The sequence below is a fragment of the Amborella trichopoda genome, chromosome 1, assembly GCF_054954075.1.
Source record: "Amborella trichopoda isolate Santa Cruz 75 chromosome 1, AtrichopodaSantaCruz75HAP2 v2.0, whole genome shotgun sequence".
NCBI lineage: Eukaryota > Viridiplantae > Streptophyta > Magnoliopsida > Amborellales > Amborellaceae > Amborella > Amborella trichopoda.
In genome coordinates this window covers 4,578,890-4,601,649 of record NC_142336.1, presented here as the reverse complement: position 1 = coordinate 4,601,649, position 22,760 = coordinate 4,578,890, and the positions used below count along the sequence as shown (strand labels likewise).

General features: G+C 32.1%; 1 protein-coding gene and 1 non-coding gene across 7 annotated transcripts; both read right to left on the bottom strand.

The window, feature by feature from the left end:
• Nucleotides 1-1,517: 1,517 nt before the first annotated feature.
• Nucleotides 1,518-1,591, bottom strand: TRNAI-UAU (transfer RNA isoleucine (anticodon UAU)). The gene has a single exon. It is a non-coding gene; the product is annotated as a tRNA-Ile (tRNA).
• A 10,490-nt stretch (nucleotides 1,592-12,081) lies between these two features.
• Nucleotides 12,082-19,070, bottom strand: LOC18427159 (uncharacterized). 6 transcript variants are annotated; one of them, XR_016049307.1, is made up of 6 exons: nucleotides 18,704-19,070; nucleotides 17,382-17,474; nucleotides 15,594-15,827; nucleotides 15,367-15,476; nucleotides 13,563-13,792; nucleotides 12,082-12,469 (listed from the first exon to the last, which is right to left on the bottom strand). XR_016049307.1 is itself a non-coding variant. In XM_020662915.2 (6 exons), the coding sequence occupies exons 1-6, from the start codon at nucleotides 19,066-19,068 to the stop codon at nucleotides 12,460-12,462; spliced, it is 1,035 nt and encodes a 344-aa protein (XP_020518574.1). In that variant the 5' UTR covers nucleotides 19,069-19,070; the 3' UTR covers nucleotides 12,082-12,459. The 6 variants fall into 6 exon arrangements, 4 of the variants coding, with proteins under 4 accessions (XP_020518574.1, XP_006836277.3, XP_088714308.1 ...); XR_016049305.1 differs by having other exon boundaries at nucleotides 12,082-12,425; XM_020662915.2 differs by having other exon boundaries at nucleotides 15,374-15,476.
• Between the last annotated feature and the right edge of the window lie 3,690 nt (nucleotides 19,071-22,760).

Genomic DNA, 22,760 nt, shown 5'->3' with positions numbered 1-22,760 from the left:
TAAATTCTTTTAAATTATATTTCTTTTATATCTTCATTTTATCCCATTCAAGATTCATTTATATTTAATGTTAATTGGAATTAATGTTTTAATTAAATTGTAGCCCTCATGAATTAAAAGGTTTTTATGAGTTGATAAATAAATAAAATTTATCAATAAATATTGGTTAAAGTTCACGTAAAACAGATTAAAATTTCGCATATTTTTCTTTTTAAATCAAGGTTTTCCTTGATCTAAACAGCTTCATATATCTTCATTTTATCCTTTTCAGATCAAGGTTCCCTTAATCTAAATGGCTGCGTACATCTTCATTTCATTCTATTCAAGATTCATTTATATTTAATGTTAATTGGACTTAATATTTTAATTAAAATTGTCCCTCGTGAATTAAAGGGTTTTTATAAGTAGATAAATAGATAAAATTTATCAATAAATATTGGTTAAAGTTCAAATAAAACAGATTAAAATTTTCTATAACTTTCTTTTCAAATCAAGGTTTTCCTTAATCTAAATGGCTGCTAAGTATTTCTAAATGGCCGCTAAACATTTGATACGTAAAATTCATTATTTTACAGAGATCAGCCAACTTTCATATATTTGGTTGAAGTTCACGTAAAACAGATTAAAATTTCCCATAATTTTTTGATTGAAGTTCACGTAAAACATATTAAGATTTCCGATAATTTTCTTTTCAAATCAAGGTTTTCCTTATTCTAAATCGCTGCTAAGCTAAAATTCCCATTAATTTCTTTTCAAATTAAGGCTTTCTTTAATCTAAATGGCTGCTAAGCTAAAATTTCCTATAATTTTCTTTTCAAATTAAGGTTTTCCTTAATCTAAATGGTTACGTAAAATTTATTATTTGATACGTAAAAATCAAGGTTTTCTTTAATCTAAATGGCTGCTAAGCATTCGATACGTAAAATTTATTATTTGATCATATATTTGGATAAAACCCTAAAGCATAATTTCCTTTTCCAATAAGGTTTTCCTTAATCTAAATGGCGACCTAAAATTTATTATTTGATATATAAAATTTATTATTTTAGAAAGATGAGCCAACTGTCTTCTATTCGGATAAAACCCTAAAGTATAATTTTCTTTTCAAATCAAGGTTTTCGTTAATCTAAATGGCTGCTAAGCATTTGATATGTAAATTTTAATTTACTATTTGATACATAAATTGTATTTTTTGATAAGTAAATTTTTTTATTTTTTATTTTTTTACAGAGATGAGCCAATATGTAAAATTTATTATTTGATACATAAATTTATTTATTTGTTTTTACAGAGATAAATTTTATTATTTGATACATAAATTTATTTATTTATTTTTACAGAGATGAGCCAACTGAGTGTAAGTGTAAAAAATTTATTTATTTATTTTGATATATAAATAAAATATTTATTTATTTATTTTTGATACGTAAATAAAAAATTTATTTATTTATTTATTTTATGAGCCAAATTTATTTATTTGTTTTATGAGCCAACTGAGTGTTAGTGTTAAAAAAATTTAGTCCCGGCGGGGCTCGAACCCGCGACCTTCGGCTCATAAGACCAACGCTCTAACCAACTGAGCTACGGGACTGTTACAATTCTAGATTGAGGTTGAGTAATTTGATAAATCATCTCTAAATGAAACTAATGTCAAAATTAATGTAATAAATATCTACAAAATTTTTAACTGTTTTGCCCTTTTTCCTCTTCCCTCAAAACCTCTCCTTTTCTCTCCTCCCCTAAACCCTACCAAAAACCAACAAATCCTTTTTCTCTCCTTTTCCCACTTTTCTCTCTCTTTTTCGAGCAGGAATGAAAAACCCACAAAAGACCCTTTCTAATCGCATATAAACTACAACCACATAGCAAAAAAAAAAAAAAAACCTTTCCAGCTCATATAAACCACAACAAAACATATAAACTAGTAATGAAAAACCACAAAGAGGCAGAAACGCAATGAAAACCCATGGTTTCTTCAACTCATTGAAAAACACATAAACCATGAAACCAGCAATGAAAAACCTTGTTTCTTTAACTCATTTGGGAGTGAAAGTGACTCGAAAATATGCTAAAATATGTGGTACTTTTTAGAAAAGAGAACGTGGACAAGGGGAACAATAGGAAAATATGTGAAAATACGTGATATGCTGTTATTTTTTAAGTACGTGGTTATTTTTGGTTCGTTTTAGAAAAGAGAAACATTAGGAAAATATGTTAATATATGTGATATGTTGTTATTTTTTAAATATGTTGTTATTTTTGGTTCGTTTTAGAAAAGAGAATGTGGACAAGGGGAACAATGGGAAAATATGTATTTCTTTTAGGAGAGAGAATGTGGACAATGGGAAAATATGTGCTTCTTTTTAGGATTTTTATAGGAGTAAGAACGTGGACAGTGGACAATAGGAAAATATATGATTGTTTAGGATAGAAAGCATTGCTTTTTCTTTTCTTTTCTTTTTTTCTTTTTTCTTTTTTTTTTTTTTTCTTTTTTTTTTTTTTCAGCTCAGTTTTGAAGAGAGAATGCGGACAATGGTAAAATATGTGGTTTGGAAGACAGGTGAGAAAAGAGGAAGTCCCGTGTTTCTCTCAACCTCTTTCTTAAAATCTATTAATAGAATGGACATAAGGGCTGGGCATACATTTTGTGATCTCTCTGTTAGAATTTGTAGGAGCATACATGCACAAACATTGAATAGAAAATGGAGAGAGAAAAAGATAGAACCCAGTGTAAGGTTTTCAAGTGACGATATTCCAACCACTAGTTCAAGCATAAGGAGTGAGAATAGCCAGGATTCACCATTGTTGTTGTCTCTTTTGAGTTTCTTGGACTGTTGTCTCATCTGACAATGGTAATGCCTTTAACTTTTTTTTTTGAATAATTCAATGGTGTGACAAGCCCTTACTTGTTTTTGAAATACTCAATGTTTTTTTAATGCCTTAAGTAAGAATGGAAACCTAGACTTTAGTAATTGGCCTGAGTTTCTTTGACAAAGGTGAAATGCCTCTTTTCCCTCTCCTGATTTCTTTTAATGGAGAAGCCATGATTTTCTCTCTTGATTCTTTTAATGGAGGCGTCTCGATTTTGAGGGTAGCTAAGAGGCCGTTTGGGTACTTGAAAACCTATTAGGTGACAGTAAATTACAAGAAAATATAACATTTCCACTGTTTGGGTACATTTAATAAATATGACATTTCCACTATTTGGGTACACTTAATAAAGAAATGGAAAGGGTACATTTAATAAATATGATATTTCCACGGTTTGGGTACACTTAATAAAGAAATGAAAAGAGATTAGGCGAGATTTTCCCAAAAATGCAATGGAAAGGGTACATTTAATAAATATGATATTTCCACGGTTTGGGTACACTTAATAAAGAAATGAAAAGAGATTAGGCGAGATTTTCCCAAAAATGCAATAAATCTGTTTGGGTACACTTAATAAAAGAGATTAAGTGAGATTTCTCTAAAAATAAAAAAATCTCAAAAATCTATTTGGATACACCCAATAAAGAAATGGAAAAGAGATTAGATGAGATTTACCAAAAATCAGGAAATCCATTACGTGCTTGAAAAATCTATCACCAAGGAAATGGAAAGAAATGGAAAGAGATTATGCTAGATTTCCCAAAAATAAGGAAATCGATAAGTGAATAATCTATTGCAAGAATAAGGAAATGAAAAATCTAAAAAATCTAAATCTATTACGAAAATAAGGAAATGGAAAGATATTAAGCGAGATTTCTGAAATAAAGAAATCCATAAGTGAAAAATCTATTATTGGAGTAAAGAAATGAAAAATCTATTACGAGAGTAAGTAAATGGAAAGATCTATTATGAGAGTAAGGAAATGGAAAGAGATTACGCGAAATCAGAAATCTATTAGGCGTCGTGATAGGCCTATTACTAGAGTAAGGAAATGGATGGTGATAGGTCTATTAATAGAGTAAGGAAATGGAAGGAGAATACACGATATTTTCAAAAATGAGGAAATCCATTACGCGGTCTATTAGGAGAGTAAGAAAATGGAAAGAGATTACGAGAGCAAGGAAATGGAAAGAGATTACGAGACATTTCCCAAAAATCAAGAAATCCATTACGCGGTGATAGGTCTATAGAAAACGAAAAGAGATTATACGGATTTCCCAAAAATCAGGAAATCCAATACGCACAATGATAGGTGAAAAATCGAATACGCAATCTATTACGTAGAGTAAGGAAATGGAAAGAGCTTACGTGAGATTTCCTCAAACAAATAAAGAAAATGGATAAGTGAAAAATCTATTAGGAGAAGAAGGAAATGGAAGAGATTATGCCAGATTTCCTAAAAAAAATCAGTAAATCTATTACGTGCGGTGATAGGTGAAAAATCTCACATGGAAAGAGATTAGATGAGATTTCCAAAAAATAAAGAAATGGATAGGTGAAAAATTTATTACGAGCGTAAGGAAATCGAAACAGATTACGCCAGATTTCCCAAAAATCAGTAAATCTATTACGTGACGTGATAGGTGAAAAATCTATTGAGAAAAGTAAGAAAATGGAAAGAGATTAGACGAGATGTACCAAAAAATCAAGAAATCTATTACATGGTGATAAGTCTATTACGAGAGTAAGGGAAATGGAAAGAGATTACGCGAGATTTCAAATCCATTACGCGTGGTGATATTTAGTAAGGTGAAAAACCTAGAGTAAGGAAATGGAAAGAAATTACGAGAGATTTTTCAAGAATCAAGAAACCCATTACACACGGTCAAAAATCTATTACGATTGTAAGCAATGAAAAGATTACGTCATATTCCTCCAAAAACCAAGAAATCCATTACGCGCTATATATGAAAAATTACTAGAGTGAAGGGTAATTTTGGGAACTACACGACAATGACGGTTAATTTTGAAAAATCTTTCGAGTGCCGTTTTTGTCTACCTTTATGCCTGATTAAAAATATCTTAATATGAAGGCATCAGCTATCATATAAAAACAAAAATAATAAAAATAAAAAATCATTAATCAAGGATAAATTACACAACACAATTATAATAAAAACTTTCATAAAACATAATGTGATCCCTCCCTTTTTAAACTCGTCTCCTCATCAAGGCATAAAACATCATGTGATCCCTCCCTTTTTAAACTTGTGATCCCTCCCTTTTTAAACTCGTCTCCTCATCAAGGCATCAGTGTTATATAAAAACAAAAATAATAAAAATAACAATCAGTAATCAATGATAAATTACACAATACAATCATAATAAAAAATTTCAATAAGAGATTTCTAAAATCTCAATTCAAATAACATACCTCTTTAGTTGATCCCTCTTTTTTAAGCTCGTCCCCTCATAATAAATAGTGATCCCTCCCTTTTTAAGCTCGTCTCCTAATATAAAGTCATCAGCTGTCATATAAAAATAAAAATCATTAATCAAGGATAAATTACACAACACAATTATAATAAAAACTTTCATAAAACATAATGTGATCCCTCCCTTTTTAAACCCGTCTCCTCATCAAGGCATCAGTGTTATATAAAAACAAAAATAATAAAAATAAAACTCAGTAATCAATGATAAATTACACAATACAATCATAATAAAATATTTCAATAAGAGATTTCTAAAATCTCAATTCAAATAACATACCTCCTTAGTCTCCTTCAATGTCTTAAAATTTTATACTCCAATTACCAAACCTTCTAGTTTACTAATCAAACTTCTTCCCATTTTTTAACTCGTATCCTATAAATTTTGAATTTAGCATCATAAATTTATTGTTTATTTGAAATTATATAGCGAGACATTTGAAAGACTTCTATAAAAAATAAATAAAAATAAGGCTTATAATAATAAAATAATGTTATTTGTTCTAATGACTTATCATGTTGAAACCAATGTCATGTTAGAAAACATATGATTGTATATAAGCGCCAATGGCACTTAAAATAAGTAGGAAATAGTGTCATGACTGTAAAATGCTACAAATTATTATTAGAAAATATTTTTGGAATAGTGGTAATGTTAATATTAGAAATCTTTTTGGAATGGTGTGATGATGATTTTAATTCAATATTTTAGTGGAATTTTGTGACAAAAAAGAAGGAAATGATAATTCTGTATTTTAGTAGAATTTTGTGACAAGAAGGAAAGAAATGATAGTTTATAGGCACGTGCTGGTAAAATATTGGTAATGCATTTTGTATATTTTTTCCAGACATAGCCAAACAAAAACAATGTATTTCCCAGGGTGCATGTAAATACTACCCAAACCGTAATAATCCATTTACAGATAATGTATTACGCAATAATGTATTAAGCGAGTAATGTATTTCACAGACAATATATTTCCAAACAATGTATTTCCCAGGTTGCATCTAAATACTATCCAAACTGTAACAATCATTTACAGGTAATGTATTACGCAGTAATATATTACGCAATAATGTATTAAGCTAGTAATATATTTCACAGACAATAGATTTCCAAACAATGTATTTCCCAGGTTGCATCAATAACAATCCATTTACAGATAATATATTACGCCAGTAATATATTTCACAGACAATATATTTCCAGGTATCCAAACGGCCCCTAAAGGAGCAGGAGAGAGAATAGGAAATGGAGATGCCCTGATCTTGAGGCTACTCCGACACACGTTATTATGTATCTAAAATACATAAGATCATTCCCAAGAAATTTAATACGTAAAATTTATTGTTTTACCGTCAAAAGCAAGATTATACAGCTTTGAAAAATTCCATATAAGAAAAGAAACGTTCCGAAAGCAATCACACTATTATGGAGATTTATATGATATAAATCACACCATTATGGTGATGTATATGATATAATGGAGTGTTTATGGTGATATATACGACATAAAGGAGTGTTTATGGTGATGTATGGGAAGTGTTATTGATTTCGTGGACGATTTAATGTATAGATAAATTTAAAATTTAGATATGATGAACTGTTTAGGGTGATACTAGAGATTTTGATTTAATGTATAAAAAAATTAAAAATTTGAATCTTGAAGATCACGATACGAGTGGAGTGTTATATCTTAATCAGAGCTCACAAATAGTCATCAATGTGCCCTTTATTTTATGGCTCGACCCTCCTAGGGGTAATTATCTATCAACACTAGTATATTGGTGAATGCTCCATAAACTTAATTTAAGAAATAAAATTCTCAACAAGTAACCAAATATGAGAACTTAAAAAAGTATATAATATAAATGACTTAAGAAATTAAGTAAAGAATAATCTTTAAAGAGTGCGGTTTTTATAAGGTTGTAACCTTAAACAATCCAATTAAGATGCACCTTACAAATTTATCATAACATGTAATTTTGGTGTAAAAAATTCTTAGTGTTATTTTAAAATCTATTTTCATATCTAATTAGAAAATTTTAATATCCAAAAATAGTTAAAATTAAGTAGATCTATAAATATATGAAAATCTTGAAAATGGACGGTCTAGATAATGTGTTGTAAGATGCATTATTTTCAGGACTCAAAATTTTTTTTTTCATATTCATACATCTCAATGTCTAGATGATCAATTAGAGTGTTTTTGCAACATTAAAATAACATTTTCGATAAATTTTTGAGGTCCATCTGTGATTCTACATTTGCAACCTTATATAAACTTTTCCCATCTTTAAATTGATAGTTTATTTAGATTAATAATATAAAAATAAAAAAGGTATAGTACGACACACAAGGAGGTACCTAGTTACTTTTAGTGGAAAATTGTGCAAAATTTCCCTTTTAAGTTAGAAAATTTTTAAAAAGGGCAACTTTGGAGCCACACACAAAATGTTGGGAAAATTTCGTGCTAATCCCCAAAATTGGTATCTATTTCACAGTGCCCCCTCCAATGTTTTAAATATCGGGTAGCATTAATTTTTTAAAAGCCTTTCATCTCATACTTTACTCTCATATTTCCCCACCTTTTTTTTTTTGGAAAAAAATTATATAAGGGCAAGGGCACACCCAAAAAATTCACTAAAAGAGGTTTTCTTTGAAGCCCAAAAATCCTCAAATGATCATCTCGACCTGAAGATGTATGGACTTGAGAAAAAATAGATTTCAAGTATTAAAAATAGTACATCTTGTAATGCATTTTCGCACTGTCAATTTTCAAAATTTTTAAAGTGTTCATAGATCTACTCAATCTACACCACTTTCAAATTTTAAATTTTTATAATTTGAGAAAAATAGATTTTCAAGCCATCTTTCGATACTATTTGGAGGTGCGCCTTACTTTGATTGTTTAACTCCTTTTTAAAGGAAAATGGTTTGATAGGGCTGCAGCCCTATCAAAACAAAGCCTCAAAAATTACCGTTCACGTATTGAAAAACTGTTACGTCAATCATCTCGGCGTGAACATTATGGTTGTAAAAAGTAATTAGGATTTTAAGCTCTAAAAAAAAAATATATTGTAACAAATTATCTAGACCATCCATTTTACCCTAAATATAAAAATTCATAGATCCGCAAGATCTGTACCATTTTTTGAGTTTCAAATCTTATTGTTGGTATTAGAACTTGGTTTTAGATCCATCATGAAAATTTTCATTACCGAGAGTGATTGGGGCGAGGCTTTATTTTATTTCCATAAAGCCTAGGCCTTATAGAAACATCACCCTTTTTTAAATGCCCATATAAAAACCTTATTTATTTTCGATCCCCTTTTTTCCTGCCCACATTTATCCCACTTCACTTCTCTCCCATGCCCTCATTCTCTAGTCCCCCATTTCTTGAACCTCTCTCTCTACATGCTACCCAAGTTCTTTATCAAGTTTCAGATTTTTGGTACTTATATCCGTATATAAGTATCATATCTATGTTCTCCTTGTAGTTTTAGTCTTTCCTGTTATTGGGGCTTGTTCATATTCTCTCTAAAGTGAAACTCATCTTTGATATGATTTTCATTTGTAATTTCGATTTCTTTTGTTCGCGGATGAGAATGAGAAACATGGATGATGAGAGACAAAGGTGCTCTTTTGGCTTTTGGCAATGAAGGGTGGAGGGAGAAGGTAGGGAGAGAAGTGATTAAGGGCCTGAGAGGGTATGGAGAGTTGGAGAAACATTAGTTGAAAGAGAGAGGGATTGAAAATAGAAATAAGTTTTTTTTATGGGATTGCATAGAGAGACTATTTATCTTTGGAATTGGAAAGTTACAATTACTTACAACCATCCGATGTGAAATATGAAAACTTGGGTAAGTCACAAAATTCAAAAAAAATTTATGGTATATAATTTTGATGTAAAATGTTCTTCGAAATATCTCAAAATCTATTTTTATATCTAATTATAAAATTTTAAATTTAAAAAATGGTTAAAATCAAGTAGATCTATAAACATATGAAAATCTTGAAAATGGACAGTGTAGATAATATATTGTAAAATGCACTATTTCTTAGACTTAAAATCTTTTTATTTTTCATGGTCATACATCTCCATGTCGAGATGATCAATCAAAGGGTTTTTCAACATTAAAACTACCGTTCCGATGGATTTTTTAGGTGCATCCGTAGTTCTACATTATAAGATTGCATCCTTATATAAACTTTTTTCATGAAATAAATGCAACCACCCAATTTCATATCCAATAGTCAAGATTTATTGTGACCACTTTGTGCCAAAGGTAAATTGTCTCATTATATACTTTCCCTTTTTTTGTGGGGCAATCACACGGGTTTAATATACATATGTGTTTTTCTAGAATTAACAATCCTTAAAATATAAAGGTTAATATTTGAAGAGGTTGTAATGGATGCATTTATCAAAGAAACCATTACTTTTTGCTTTAAAAATTATTTTAATTGGTAACTTGAACGTGATGAGTAAATTTGAAAAAAATTTAAAAATACAATAATATTTTAGAAGTTAGTATCATGAAACTTTACTTGTTTAATACTCTTGCCTTTTAATAAAAATTCAACTTTATATGAAACTTTACTTGTTCAATACCCTTGTCTTTTAATAAAAATTCAACTTTATATATATATATATAAGGTTGCAACCTTAAATGTAGAATCAAAGATGCACCACAAAAATCTATCGAAAATATTGTTTTAATGTTGAAAAAACCCTCTAATCGATCATCTAGACATTGTAATGCATCTTGCAACACATTATCTAGACCGTCCACTTTCGAGATTTTCATATATTAATAGATCTACTAGATTTTAACCATTTTTTTATTTTAAAATTCTCTAATTAGGTATGAAAATAGATTTTAAGATAATATTAAGAATTTTTTATAACAAAATTACTTATTATGATAAAATTTTAGGGTACGTCTTAATTGGATTGTTTAAGGTTACAACCTTATAGAAACCGCACACTAACTATATATATATATGACCCAAGGTAAAATCCCACCTAGCCATGCATAAAACCTATAGATCTTAGACCTCCAAAAACATCTACATGTTAGCATAGGGCAAAACATGATACCAAAACGCACCAGGTCCATAAGATCTCAAATCGCTCTTCATCGCCCACAAACCTTGGTACTCTCTTCTCCCCCTTTTTTAATACATGGGAGAGTCTGAGGTCAGCCCACCAACTACATTAAATGTCCAATAACTCATATTGAATCTAGATTGATCCCATGATCATGATTGTATTTTATATTTTAATTTTAATTTTTTTTACAAACTCAAATCTCTTCAAATTTAGAACATTTATTCTTAAAAAATAGATGAATCTAACAAAAACATCAAAAAAATAATTCATAAAAAAATTAATAAACCCAAATACCCCTAAAAACTTTTAAGGATATTTTGGTGAATTTAATTTTACAAATAAATTTTTTAATATTTTTATTAAGAGAGCTTTGATGACACCTGCAGACACCCCATATTTCACAAGATTTAGATTTGTAAAAAATAAAAAATACAAAAAATTAAAATACAAAATACAATATCCATGAGATCAGCCCAGATACAATCTTGTCTATTGGGTGTTCCATCAGAGCCTCTGAGCTTACAGGATTTTTCCCATATATATATATATATATATATATATATATATATATGAAGCTCCTGTCAACCCATAAGCTAATTGAATAGTATAAACCTAACGGCCCAAATTGAATCTAGGCCAATCCAATTATCACAATTGTATTTCGTATTTAATTTTTTTTTTTTTTTCTACATATCCAAATCATTTAAAATTTAGAGTGACTATTCTTCAAAAATAGTGAAATCTAATAAAAATATCAAAAAAAATATTCACATAAAATAAATTACCCAAAATATCTCTGAAAAGTACCAAAAGTATTTTGGTCATATTATTTTATACAAATGTTTTTTTTAATATTTTATTTAATACGCCTTAATAAGAAGAGTTAATGCTTCAAATTTAATATTATTTAAATTTATGTAAAAAATATTAAAATTATATTATCAAAATACAGTCCTATAAAAAAATATTAAAATTATATTATCAAAATACAATCCTGACCATCATATCATATCAACTCAAATTCAATGTGAATCATTAGGCTTATACTATTCTATCAGCTAATGGGATGATCCTAATATCTTCCATGTATATACAGGTGCAATTTGTATAAAACCGAGGCTCTAAACAATCAAATTAAAACCCACCTTCAAATAGTATCGAGAAATATGGTTTTAATGTTGAAAAGTTTTGTGATAGCATTAAATTATATTTTCATCTTTAGTTATAAAATTTAAAGCACCAAAAATAGTGTACATCGAGCATACTATGGAAACTTGAAAATCTTGACAATTGATAGTCCATAAATGTCTTACAAGATGCCATATTTTCAAAATTAAAATCCATTTATTTTCTCTTGTCCATGTATCTTGATGTCAAGATGATCAATTTGATTATATTTGGGTATCAAAACAACCTCTACCGTGGAAGTTTTGAGGGAGCGTGGAAGTTTTGAGGGAGCCTCTAATTTGATTATTTAGAGCCTAAGCTCTATACAAACTTTCCCCTATATATATATATATATATATATATATATATATATATATTAACCTCCCCCTAAAATTGTTGGCTTCTATATTACATTTGAACAGCTCATGCCAGCCTTGGTCCTTCAAAAATCATATCCCAAACCAGGAAACCACATGGAAAAAATGTGAAATACAATGAGAGGAAATGGATGATACAATTACTACACAAGTATGAGAGTAAAAAGAAAGAACATCAAGTTTGACAAACATCATCTAAAGAGTAAACAGGGATCTGCCAGTTGCGGGTATTCTTCTTGGGATCATCGGTGAGGCTGAGGCCGTTATCGTCCTCCCCGAAGGTTCTGATAAATGTTTTGGCACCCATAAGTATCAGCCTCTCCACCATGAACAACTCGTAATTGTTCGCAACCACCTGGTCCAATAGGCTGCTAAAATTCGAAGAATATGCCAGTTTATACCTTCAAAACCCATGCCATAGGCAAATGTTAAACCTCAAGTTGACCTTCAAAACACATGCAATAGGCAAATGTTAAACCACAAGTTGACCTTCAAACACATGCAATAGGTAAATGTTAAACCTCAAGTTGATAACAAGCAAAAGATGCACACAAACATGCACCAGCCACCACACGTAAATGCACAAGAGAATGAGAGAGAGAGAGAGAGGTTTACAGAGACGGCATACATGAGAGAGAGAGCGCAGTTGGGTGGGGTGAGACCACACAATGGCGGTAGAAGTATAAGTGGAAGCCAAGAAAGAGAAAAGCTTCTCTTAATTTTGTTCTCAACAGGTGCTTGCCGAGGTTTTCTCAATAATTAAAAGTAAAATAACAGAAGTACAGAATCCATATTTTTTCGAGATTAGAAACAGAACTGATATTTCTTCAATTTTTTGAAAACCCACTATTTTTTTAGGTTTCTTCCAGCCGTCATTTACAGATAATCTTGAAGATTTCACTTTCAAAATCTAAGAAAATTTCACAAGTTCTCAGAACTCATCTATCAAAGAAAAATAATAAAAATAAATGAATAAAATTCTCCAAAACTCAGTCATAAGAGGTTCTTTTTTTTGTTGGAGAGAGTAAATGACAGGTTCACAATTATTACAGAGGACAAGTTTATATGAGGTTGCAACCTTAAAATGTTGAATTAAGGTGCACCTCAAAAATCCATCATAAAAAGGTGATTTGATGTTGGAAAACCCTCTAATCGATCATCTCAATATCCAGATGTATGAATATGAAAAGACAAAGATTTCGAGTCCCAAAAATAGTATATCTTGTAACACATAATCTGGACCGTCGATTTTCAAGATTTTTATGTGTTTATAAATCTACTTGATTTGAACCATTTTTGGAGTTTAAAATTTTATAATTAGAGATCAACATAGATCCTCACACCATCCTAAGAATTTTTTACACTAAAATTACATTTATGATGAAATTTGGAGGCACGCCTTAATTTGATTGTTTAAGGTTGCAACCTTATGCAAACCACACCCTATAACAAAACCAGAGACTATTTTAGATATAACAAAACCAGAGACTATTTTAGATATAACAAAACCAGAGACTATTTTAGATAAAGGAAGGTACCTCATAGAGAGAGGAGAGAAGAAACTGGGGGTCCTTTCATTTGAAGCGATAAAGAGAGTGCGACCAGGTGGGACCCACTTCTTGATCCTACACATAATGGCTTCAGGGCGGGTGTCCCTGTCGAGGTGGGGATGGAGGGTCCTCTCCACACCAAACCGATCCTTCCTGTTCTTTATCTTGTCACCCCTCCGGATATGCATGGCATCATAGTCCCCAAGACTCTCTTTGACCTGCAGTTGGTAAATTTTCTCACTCACTGTCATGAAAGAGGTGTAATGGTACTATCACATGAAAACTAAAAGCTCAAACTTGTCAAATAGAACATAGATTTTCATACGAGAAAACAATCTCTCTCTCTCTCTCTCTCTCTCTCTCTCTCTCATACACAAAAAAAAAGCTGTTAAGAGATAGGTCTTCTTTTTTGCTGGGGAAGGAAAGCATTCAGCTTTTTGGCCGATTTGTGGGGAAGTATGGGTGTATTTCTAAAACTAGAAAAAATCAGAAAATCACACTCAACAAGGCCTTTTTTTTAAGGAAAAAGTTTATATAAGGTTGCAACCTTAAAATGTAGAATTAAAGGTACACCTCAAAAATCCATCATAAAACGTTGTTTGGATGTTGGAAACCCTCTAATTGATCATCTCGACATCAAGATGTATGAATGTAAAAAGAAAAAAGGTTTCGGGTCTGCCAAATGGTATATCTTGCAACACATTATCTGGACCATCCATTTTCAAGATTTTCATGTATTTATAGATTTACTTGATTTGAACTATTTTTAGAGTTTAAAATTTTATAATCGGAGATGAAAATAGATTCTTAAGTCATCCTAAAAAGTTTTGATGTCAAAAGTACATTTATGATCAAATTTAGGGGCATGCCTTAAATTGGATTTTTAAGGTTGCGACCTTATGCAAACCACACCTTTTTTTTAAATATTACAAATGATATAGCGTGGAGCAAGTATACTATGCTCCTGCGGGATCATATTGTGCATCTACTCCCTTGCTCAGAACACCTATTTAGGATTATTTTTTTAGTTTATAACTTTGGGAACCATATAAGAATAACTAGATGATTATTTGAAAGGAAAAGATCTGGATTTTGAGTTTTGTCACACTTAGATCTAGCCCTTCAAAAATTGGACGGCCTCAATCTTGAGGCAGTAGATCTTTTCCTAGTACATAGGGAGTTAATTTCTGAACTTTTTTTTTTACTGATATTAGTATATATGTACTAGAGATTGCATCCCTTAAAATTTGAGATCTAAACAATATCCCTAGCATGTGTTTTGCCCGAGGGAGTAAATGGATAGTATACTCTTGTGGGGGTAGGAAATCCTTTAGGTATAGTGTAAGCTAGCAAAATTTTGAACTTACCAGGCAATTTCTGATATTCTGAATAAGTTGATATTTTTTAAATTATCGCTAACCTATTCAAAATATAGGGATTGGATATTTATTTGTCTTCAGTTAGAAGTAGACACGGCCAAAGCTAACAGACTCTGACAACATCAGTTAGGAGTATGGTTTTCTGGAGACCTCCTTCTCGTCAGCTTCAATCAGAAACATTTTGAAATTTGAGATGGTAAATTACATGTAGCTCTTCCACTGCATAGGCGGTATTTTAGCCCTTTTCAATAAGAACTAAAGTCACGAGAAATCTAATTTCATGTAATTGGTTAACATAGAATTTGGCCCTGCAACTGAGGGATTGAGGCAAACAGATCCAATCACTAGGCAAAAGGCCAAACCTATACCACTAACCGAGACATTATGTCATAACAAAAAGATAAATCCAATACATTTTACCAGATCAGCTGCAACTCTTAATCTTTTGGCAGCCATTGAAGGAAGGAATGAGTATGGCAACAGTACTGCACTATGATTTTTTCGGTCTTTGCATTCTACAAACCTGGACAGTTTTCATGAAAGAGAAAAACATAACTACAAACTACTAAATTACAATGAAATAATTGAATACGACAAAGTTTGAGTGAGAAAGATGCATTTTGAGGAGAGATAAATTTACCATGACAGGGGGCTCGCGGTACGGTTAATCAACAATTTATTGGCATAAAAGCCATTCTCTTTCAGCTCCATCCGACTAACTCCTTCCACATGGGCCACTCCCCTGTCCCCTAACTTCATACTGGTTGATAACACCTGATACCACTCTTTTGAATTGTCAAGAATGACAGGGACAGTTTTGGATATGAGTTCCATATCATACAAAGAGTCCATTGCACAAAAATTTGCTGCCCATCTACCATATAAATAAGAATAATTTCAGATCATGGAAAGTAAAGTTTTTCTTTTTGGGGAAGTTCATGGAAAAGTAAATTTTAGGCCCCAAATCTTTCAAAAGCATAGAAAAATGACAGGAAACTCACACACCAATGTCCAGGTGTTTGACATCTGAATGATAACAAGCCTATACTCCAGATATCAAAAAATTACAAAGCATTAAGTGTTACTTCTAACATCACAGCACGGTAATCTACAATGTATAAGCACCACGGAATATTTTGAACGGCAACTACTTTCTAGCACGGTTTTTGCAGGGTTTGATGCTCTTATAAAAGAAGCTTCTCCTATGATCTATCATTTTATGCATGTGATAGTTATCTTGTGTCTGGCTATTTAAATGCTTCTTTCACATAGTACCCTTTTTCCTTTTGGGCCTCAATTGGGAATGATTCAGAATGGCTCATGCTTCTCTCAATAGCTTCTTCTAGGTTAGAAATCAACATGTACATGTTGCCTCCATGGCACTTTTTGGCATAATGTGGTGGTTATTTTCCTCTTTTGATGTTATTTTCTATCTCAGATAATCTTTCCACTGCTACTTCCAACTGGAACAGGATTGAATACATATGTCACTCCCCAACGGTTCCACTTTTTATTAGAAGTATGTAAAATATACACCTCTCCCCTTTCACCGATAACCAAATGTCCACAATAAGCTTTAGGAACACAAAAATCTCCCGTTCCTTCATTGATATCAAAATTTCCAAAATGGCATATAGAAGTTAAATAATCCAGATTCAGATTAGTATTTTATGTCAGGAATTTTCTATTCCAGTTTTCTTTCCATAGTTTTATGCAGTTCATCCACCTTTAGTATGAGGGAGCCATTAATATCTTATAAATCTATCTGCATAGAACCATATCATTGAATTTCTAACATGGAGAAAATCAAGCCAGTGGAACGAACGAACCACTGGTACCATTTTAACCAATCGTATCATATGGAAGTGGCCCATGTGGAAGAGGAAGACATCATTTATGTCCAGTCGATATGCTTTGAGGGGAATAGAAAGAGGGAATGAGGGGATTTATAGGGGAAAGTGGCAGGGTATGGCTAACAGTGGAATGGAGAAAATGGACAATTCTCACACAGAACGCTCAAGGGATCAGAGACAATGACCTCCTAAGGAATCAGACGGTTGCCATTAAACCCCAGCCAGGAAGAAAACAATCACTTGGTTTTCACTAAATTATTCAAGCATCTAAAAGAAGCAAAAAACACCTCGACTACAATCTACCATTTCTTTTTTTTAGAAAACTTCCGTAAGCCATTATGATTTTACTGCTACTTTTATTTGCCAATTCATGACTCTGCAGCTAAATTTTAGAGAATCAGACATAATCTAGCATCGACAAAATCAAGCCCACCACTTTTCAACCAGTTCCACACAAATCAATCACATGCATTACTTTTTCTCAACTGTCTCAATCAAATGCAGTATTAATATCGAGCTCACTCCTTTAGTATAACAAATGACTAAATGAGCCAAAGGAGTTGGAGTAGACATACATTTCCTCCACATGAGAATCATTAGATTGATGGAGGATTCCCTTCTTATTGTGCACAGGGCTAATGCACATTCTGGATGGCATCACAAAGGTCCTGAGAATTGCAAAAATGAGAAAGATTGAATACAAAATAACTAAAAAAAAACATAACACCAAACCTCCAAAACTTTAATTTCAAAAAGCTTTCCAACAGGGAATTTCCAGAAAAACCCAACAACAAGAAACTAAACTATTTCTCAAGAAAAAAAAAGAAACTAGACTATTACGAACCAAAAGAAAAAAGAAAGACCCAATACCACATTGCATATGCACATACAACTGTAGACAAAAGGTTGGGATCATTTCACCTCATATTCACAGATTTGAAGATATAAACACTCTCCAAATGCAAAAGGTATTCAGAAGAAGAAAAACGCATTAGAAGAACGGATCACTAAACAAAATCTAACTATCTAAATTTACAAAGTTCACCACCACTGAATTCCGATTTAGCAATAACATTTCTGTACCATGAAAGCCTAGATCACAGAAAATTTACAGAAATGAGGGAAGCCATAAAAAATCTCAAATCAATGCAAATTCACCTCCATGCCCCAAGTGCCCCAAGTTCAATGGATCCAAATATTTTTTTCGTGGCAAGAACCCAAAAAAACAAATATATAAAAACCTTAGGACCAAATAATTAAAGAAAACAATAATGACCTTTTCTACTAATGGTTAATGATGGAATGGAAACCAAAAATGGTTGATACAATGATAATCATACGGCAAGCTAACCTTGTTACAACCCGGAAGGGCTAAACCCAGAAGGGCTAAGAGAGAGACAGAGAGAGTCACATCTACAAGAAAATTAATGATATAGAAAGCTTCAAAATAGACAAAAACAGACTTGCAAGTGTTCAGTAAAGTTCACTTGTTCACTTGCAATCGTAATATCAGGGTTCTCAGAAACCCATGAATCCTAAAACCTAGAAACACTTCAATAGCAAATTCAAACAGTTCATCAAAGAATTGGAAAGTTCCCATGGGAAATTGAGCTAACATGCAAAAAACAAAAATCCTCCAAATCTGATATTTCCATGATCCAGAATCACAGTTCCACAAATCTCAAATTCCATACATTTCAATGATCCAAAAGTTTAAAAAAAAAAAAAAAAAAAAAAATCCAGTTCTAAACAAACGACATTCACTATCAAGCTTCAAATTCAACATAAAGTCACAAACATTTGAATGATAGACCCAATATACTCGCGCTGACAAGAGATCAGCTGAAACAAAATCACTAACACCAAAAAAAACCTACATTCTAGAAAGGCACATTACCTTCGAAGAACAATGGCCTCTTCAAGAGCGCATCTCAGACTTGATTCTTGGTGCCCTAATCCTTCACAGGAATCACAGTGCTTACCCGGACAATCAATCCTATTACCCCAGTACAGGTAAAACTTATCCCTCATTAATGGCTGCTTAATAAAAAAGAGATTTTGTAAGGTTTTAGGATTGGAAAAGGATGATAATCGTTCAGAGGAAAGTGGAGATGAGCTAATGTAGAAGAGGATGAACACAGTAGAGAGAGAGAGGGTTAAGATAAGGAGAGGATAATTGGATTTTTTGTTAGGGTTTCTGCGAAACGCCATGGGAGTTGCAGAGTGAAGAAATTGAGTAGAGAGAGAGAGAGAGAGAAGCATTTACTTTTGGGAAGAACTCCATTAAAATAATCGCGCCATTTTATCATTAAAGACCTTAATTTTGTTGTGAACTCCTTGTTCTATTGTGTACTCCTTGTTCTATTGTGATTTGCAAGAGCATAAGATGTAGGGACTACGATGTTACATTCTATCCAATGGGGTACTCGAGTGTTTTATGACCCATTTATTTTCAATATGAGATACCAACTTTGGTAGCAAAGTAGCGGACGTATAACCGGCCCATTTAATCGGAAAAAATGTAGCAGAACGGCGAATCAACATTCGTGTAGCTAACCTCAATTAATAGAAAAAGCTATCATAATCATTATTTATTTAAGTAAAAAATTGTTGAAACTTCGGATTGAATCGGATATGGGATGGTGTGGGTCCTAGCCCAATTCCTCCAAAAATTCTCCTTTCCTATTGGGTTTTTTAAGTCTATTTAAGATTTTTTTGGAATTGTATACTACGAGTCCATCCATGTTTAGTACAAGGTCAACGTTTTTTAGTCATTGGATGTGAACTTTAACACATTAAAATGTATTACAGCTTTTGAGATATTTTGTTTTGGGACTTTGTGCTCAATTAGTGACACATCACGACCTATCCGATTTCACATCCAGCGGTTGACAATGATTGTGACCTTTTTGTATTAAAATCCAATGGTCTCTTCATATACATTTTTTATTTTTTAGGTCCCATTAAATCCCAAACACATAAACTCTTATTTTAAATTTTTATTTTATTTAATCCTAAAATAATATTGTGTGTGTTATAGAAAATTTTTATTGGAAATTTTTTGGGTGAGTATAGAAAATGGAATATTTATTAAATAAAAAAGAATAGTATTGCATGAGCTTTTTACGTGTCTCTATGCACAAAGAATCCATGTGTTCAGAGATGTCTAATTGTTTGATCTTGATTGACCAACTAAGAATAAGTAAACAACCATGTCACACATTGATTATGACATGCAAACATAGCTGATGATGACTTATGCCATTGTCCTCGACTCACTCAGAGCATGTAGGTATATATATATATATGAAGATGCTAAGGTGAGCCCACTAACTCACAGAAATAGTACAAGCCCAATGGCCCAGATTGAATTCGGGCCGATCTGACGGCCATTGACCCAGATTGAATTTGAGCCGATCTGACTGCCGAGAGTATTTAAATTTTAATTTTTTTTCTATAAATTCAAATCACTTAAAATTTTTCGTAAATATTCTTCTCATCAAGCTGCACCTAATAAAAATACAAAAAAAACAATCCACAAAATTAAAAATGATCAAAATACCCCCAAAATTTTATGGGGGTATTTTGGTTATTGTTTTGCATGTAAAATATTTTTTTAATATTTTTTCGAATATTCACCAATTTTTTATCAACACACGTCAAAAATTTCAAGTGATTTTGATTTATAGAAAAAAAATTAAAATTCAAACACTATCGAGCATCCATGATTATTAGATTGACCCAGATTCAATATGGGCCATTGGGGTCATTTTTTCTTGTGAACCCATTAGCTCACAAAAGAATTTTTCATATATATATATATATATATATATATATATATATATATATATATATACTACAAAACGCCTATAGGCGAAAATGAACAGTAATTTTGTCCATCCTCATCACTATCCAAACTTCATCGCATTGTCACAGTTATCCGGTAGTATTCCATTTTTTTTTTTTTTACTAATCGGAATGATCTGAAATTTGGAGTGTTGTACATCCTAATGAGGCGTACCTAATTATATATATATATATATATACACACACACATTGGAAAAAGCTTTCGAACGCATATAGACGATAATATACAGTGATTTCGCCTCCCTCAATCGCGCCGTCCATTCAAACAAAATAAAACGAAAGGCTTGGATTGGCTGGAAAACCCTGCGCACAAACGGGTGGGATTTTCTGAAATGCTTCAAACCCAAAACATTTCCCTTTACCCCTCATCCCACTTCCTCTCCTCTAGACTGCGAGCCTCCACTCTCTCGTTCGGCCTCTTCTCTCCTCTGCTCTGCCAAGCAAAGGTTGGAAAACCCGTCCTCTTGCAAAAGCTCCGACCTCATCAAGGGCTACTAAGACGGGGGACTGTGTAACCCTTGTGATTTTTGAACTTATAAAATAATACAGTTATGATTTTTGAACTTATAAAAATACAGTTATTGATTTTACAAAGTTGTAAAAATTCAAATATATATTAATTCGTTTTATTTAATTTTTAAACTTTATTTTATAAAATTCTATGGGGGGGGGCCAATGTGCACATGGGCCTACCATGTGGCATGTGGGTGGGGGCCCACCATATGCCACAAAGGGGTGGCACGCCCCACCCCTTGGATTCAATTGTTTCCTTGTGATCAAGGACTTTAATATTATAGTAATTTTGATTTGAGGTATGTGGTCAAATCTTGGAAAAGATATAGCGGTCATGACATATTTTGTAATATGATAAGTATGCTTTAAAAGGGATATGGTCAATTTGAATAGATGGTAAACATTGACCTTATATTGTTTAAAATTTTGGTAGTATTTACTTGATAATGTTTGACATATCCTTATGGAATATGTGATATGATCATGCTATTTTTATAGAATGCATTATATCGATTTTATCTAAATATATTGATGGGAAAATGGTTTAAGAAAAAGGGGATAATGGTCCAAGCACCTTCCATAATATTGATGGCCCATCTATAGAATAGATGGCTCAGATCTCTAACCCCACAAGTCACCTTGATCAACAATACAGATTCAATCTCATAAAAAAGGCAAACTATGGGAAACCCTAAAGAAACCTTAGATCTTATTTTCTCTATAAATAAGAAAGTTCTTTCACATCTTTAAAATAATAACAAGCTCTCTCTCTCTCTCTCTCCAATTCTTTCTCTCTTCGAGGGGCACGCCCTACTCTCTCTCCTTTGAGTTTCTCTCTCTAACCCTCTCGATTGCAAAGTTTCAAAGGGGGGCCACGCCCCAACTCTAGCTACTGCTCTTTTTCTCCGTAGACTTAAGAAGAAAATAAGGGTTGTAGAAATTAGAGGGAAGCCTAAGTTATTTTTGGAGGTTAGGGTTTTGTGAAGAATTAAGAGTGGTTACATAGTTTGGCCGAAATCAGCTTTCCCTATTCGAGATTGAAGCTAGACCGCAGATCCTGAGCCATTGGATGTGGTGACTCGGTGTGGGGTGTAAGAAGCCCGGTAAGGTAATCTCCGTCATCTTTATCTTATACTTGTTCTTTATTTCATATTCTCAAGCACAGTGTTAGGTTGTATGAATGGCATCAAGTAGTTGAGATTTATTTTATTGATGTGTTATTTATTTTTGGAATTTCTATTGTTTGTAATAGGACCATCTGTGAGTGATCTTGTTGCCAAAATTATAAAAGGGTGATTATTAATAATAATAATAATAAAAGTATTTCCCCGGCAAAAGATCACATAGGTCTTTCTTTCAACGAGCAGTTCAAGATGTAGAAGTTCTTGGAGCATCCAAAATTCCAATTCCAAAAGCGAATCCTCTACTATCATATCAAGTAGTTGATCGAGATCGGGATTAGGTGAATATGAATAGCCTGACCCAATGGTTTCAGTTAGTTACAGACCCCTTACCTTCGCTATGCTCAGGTAAGTGCTCTGCCATGTCCCTACCTTCGTGAATATACTCTAACC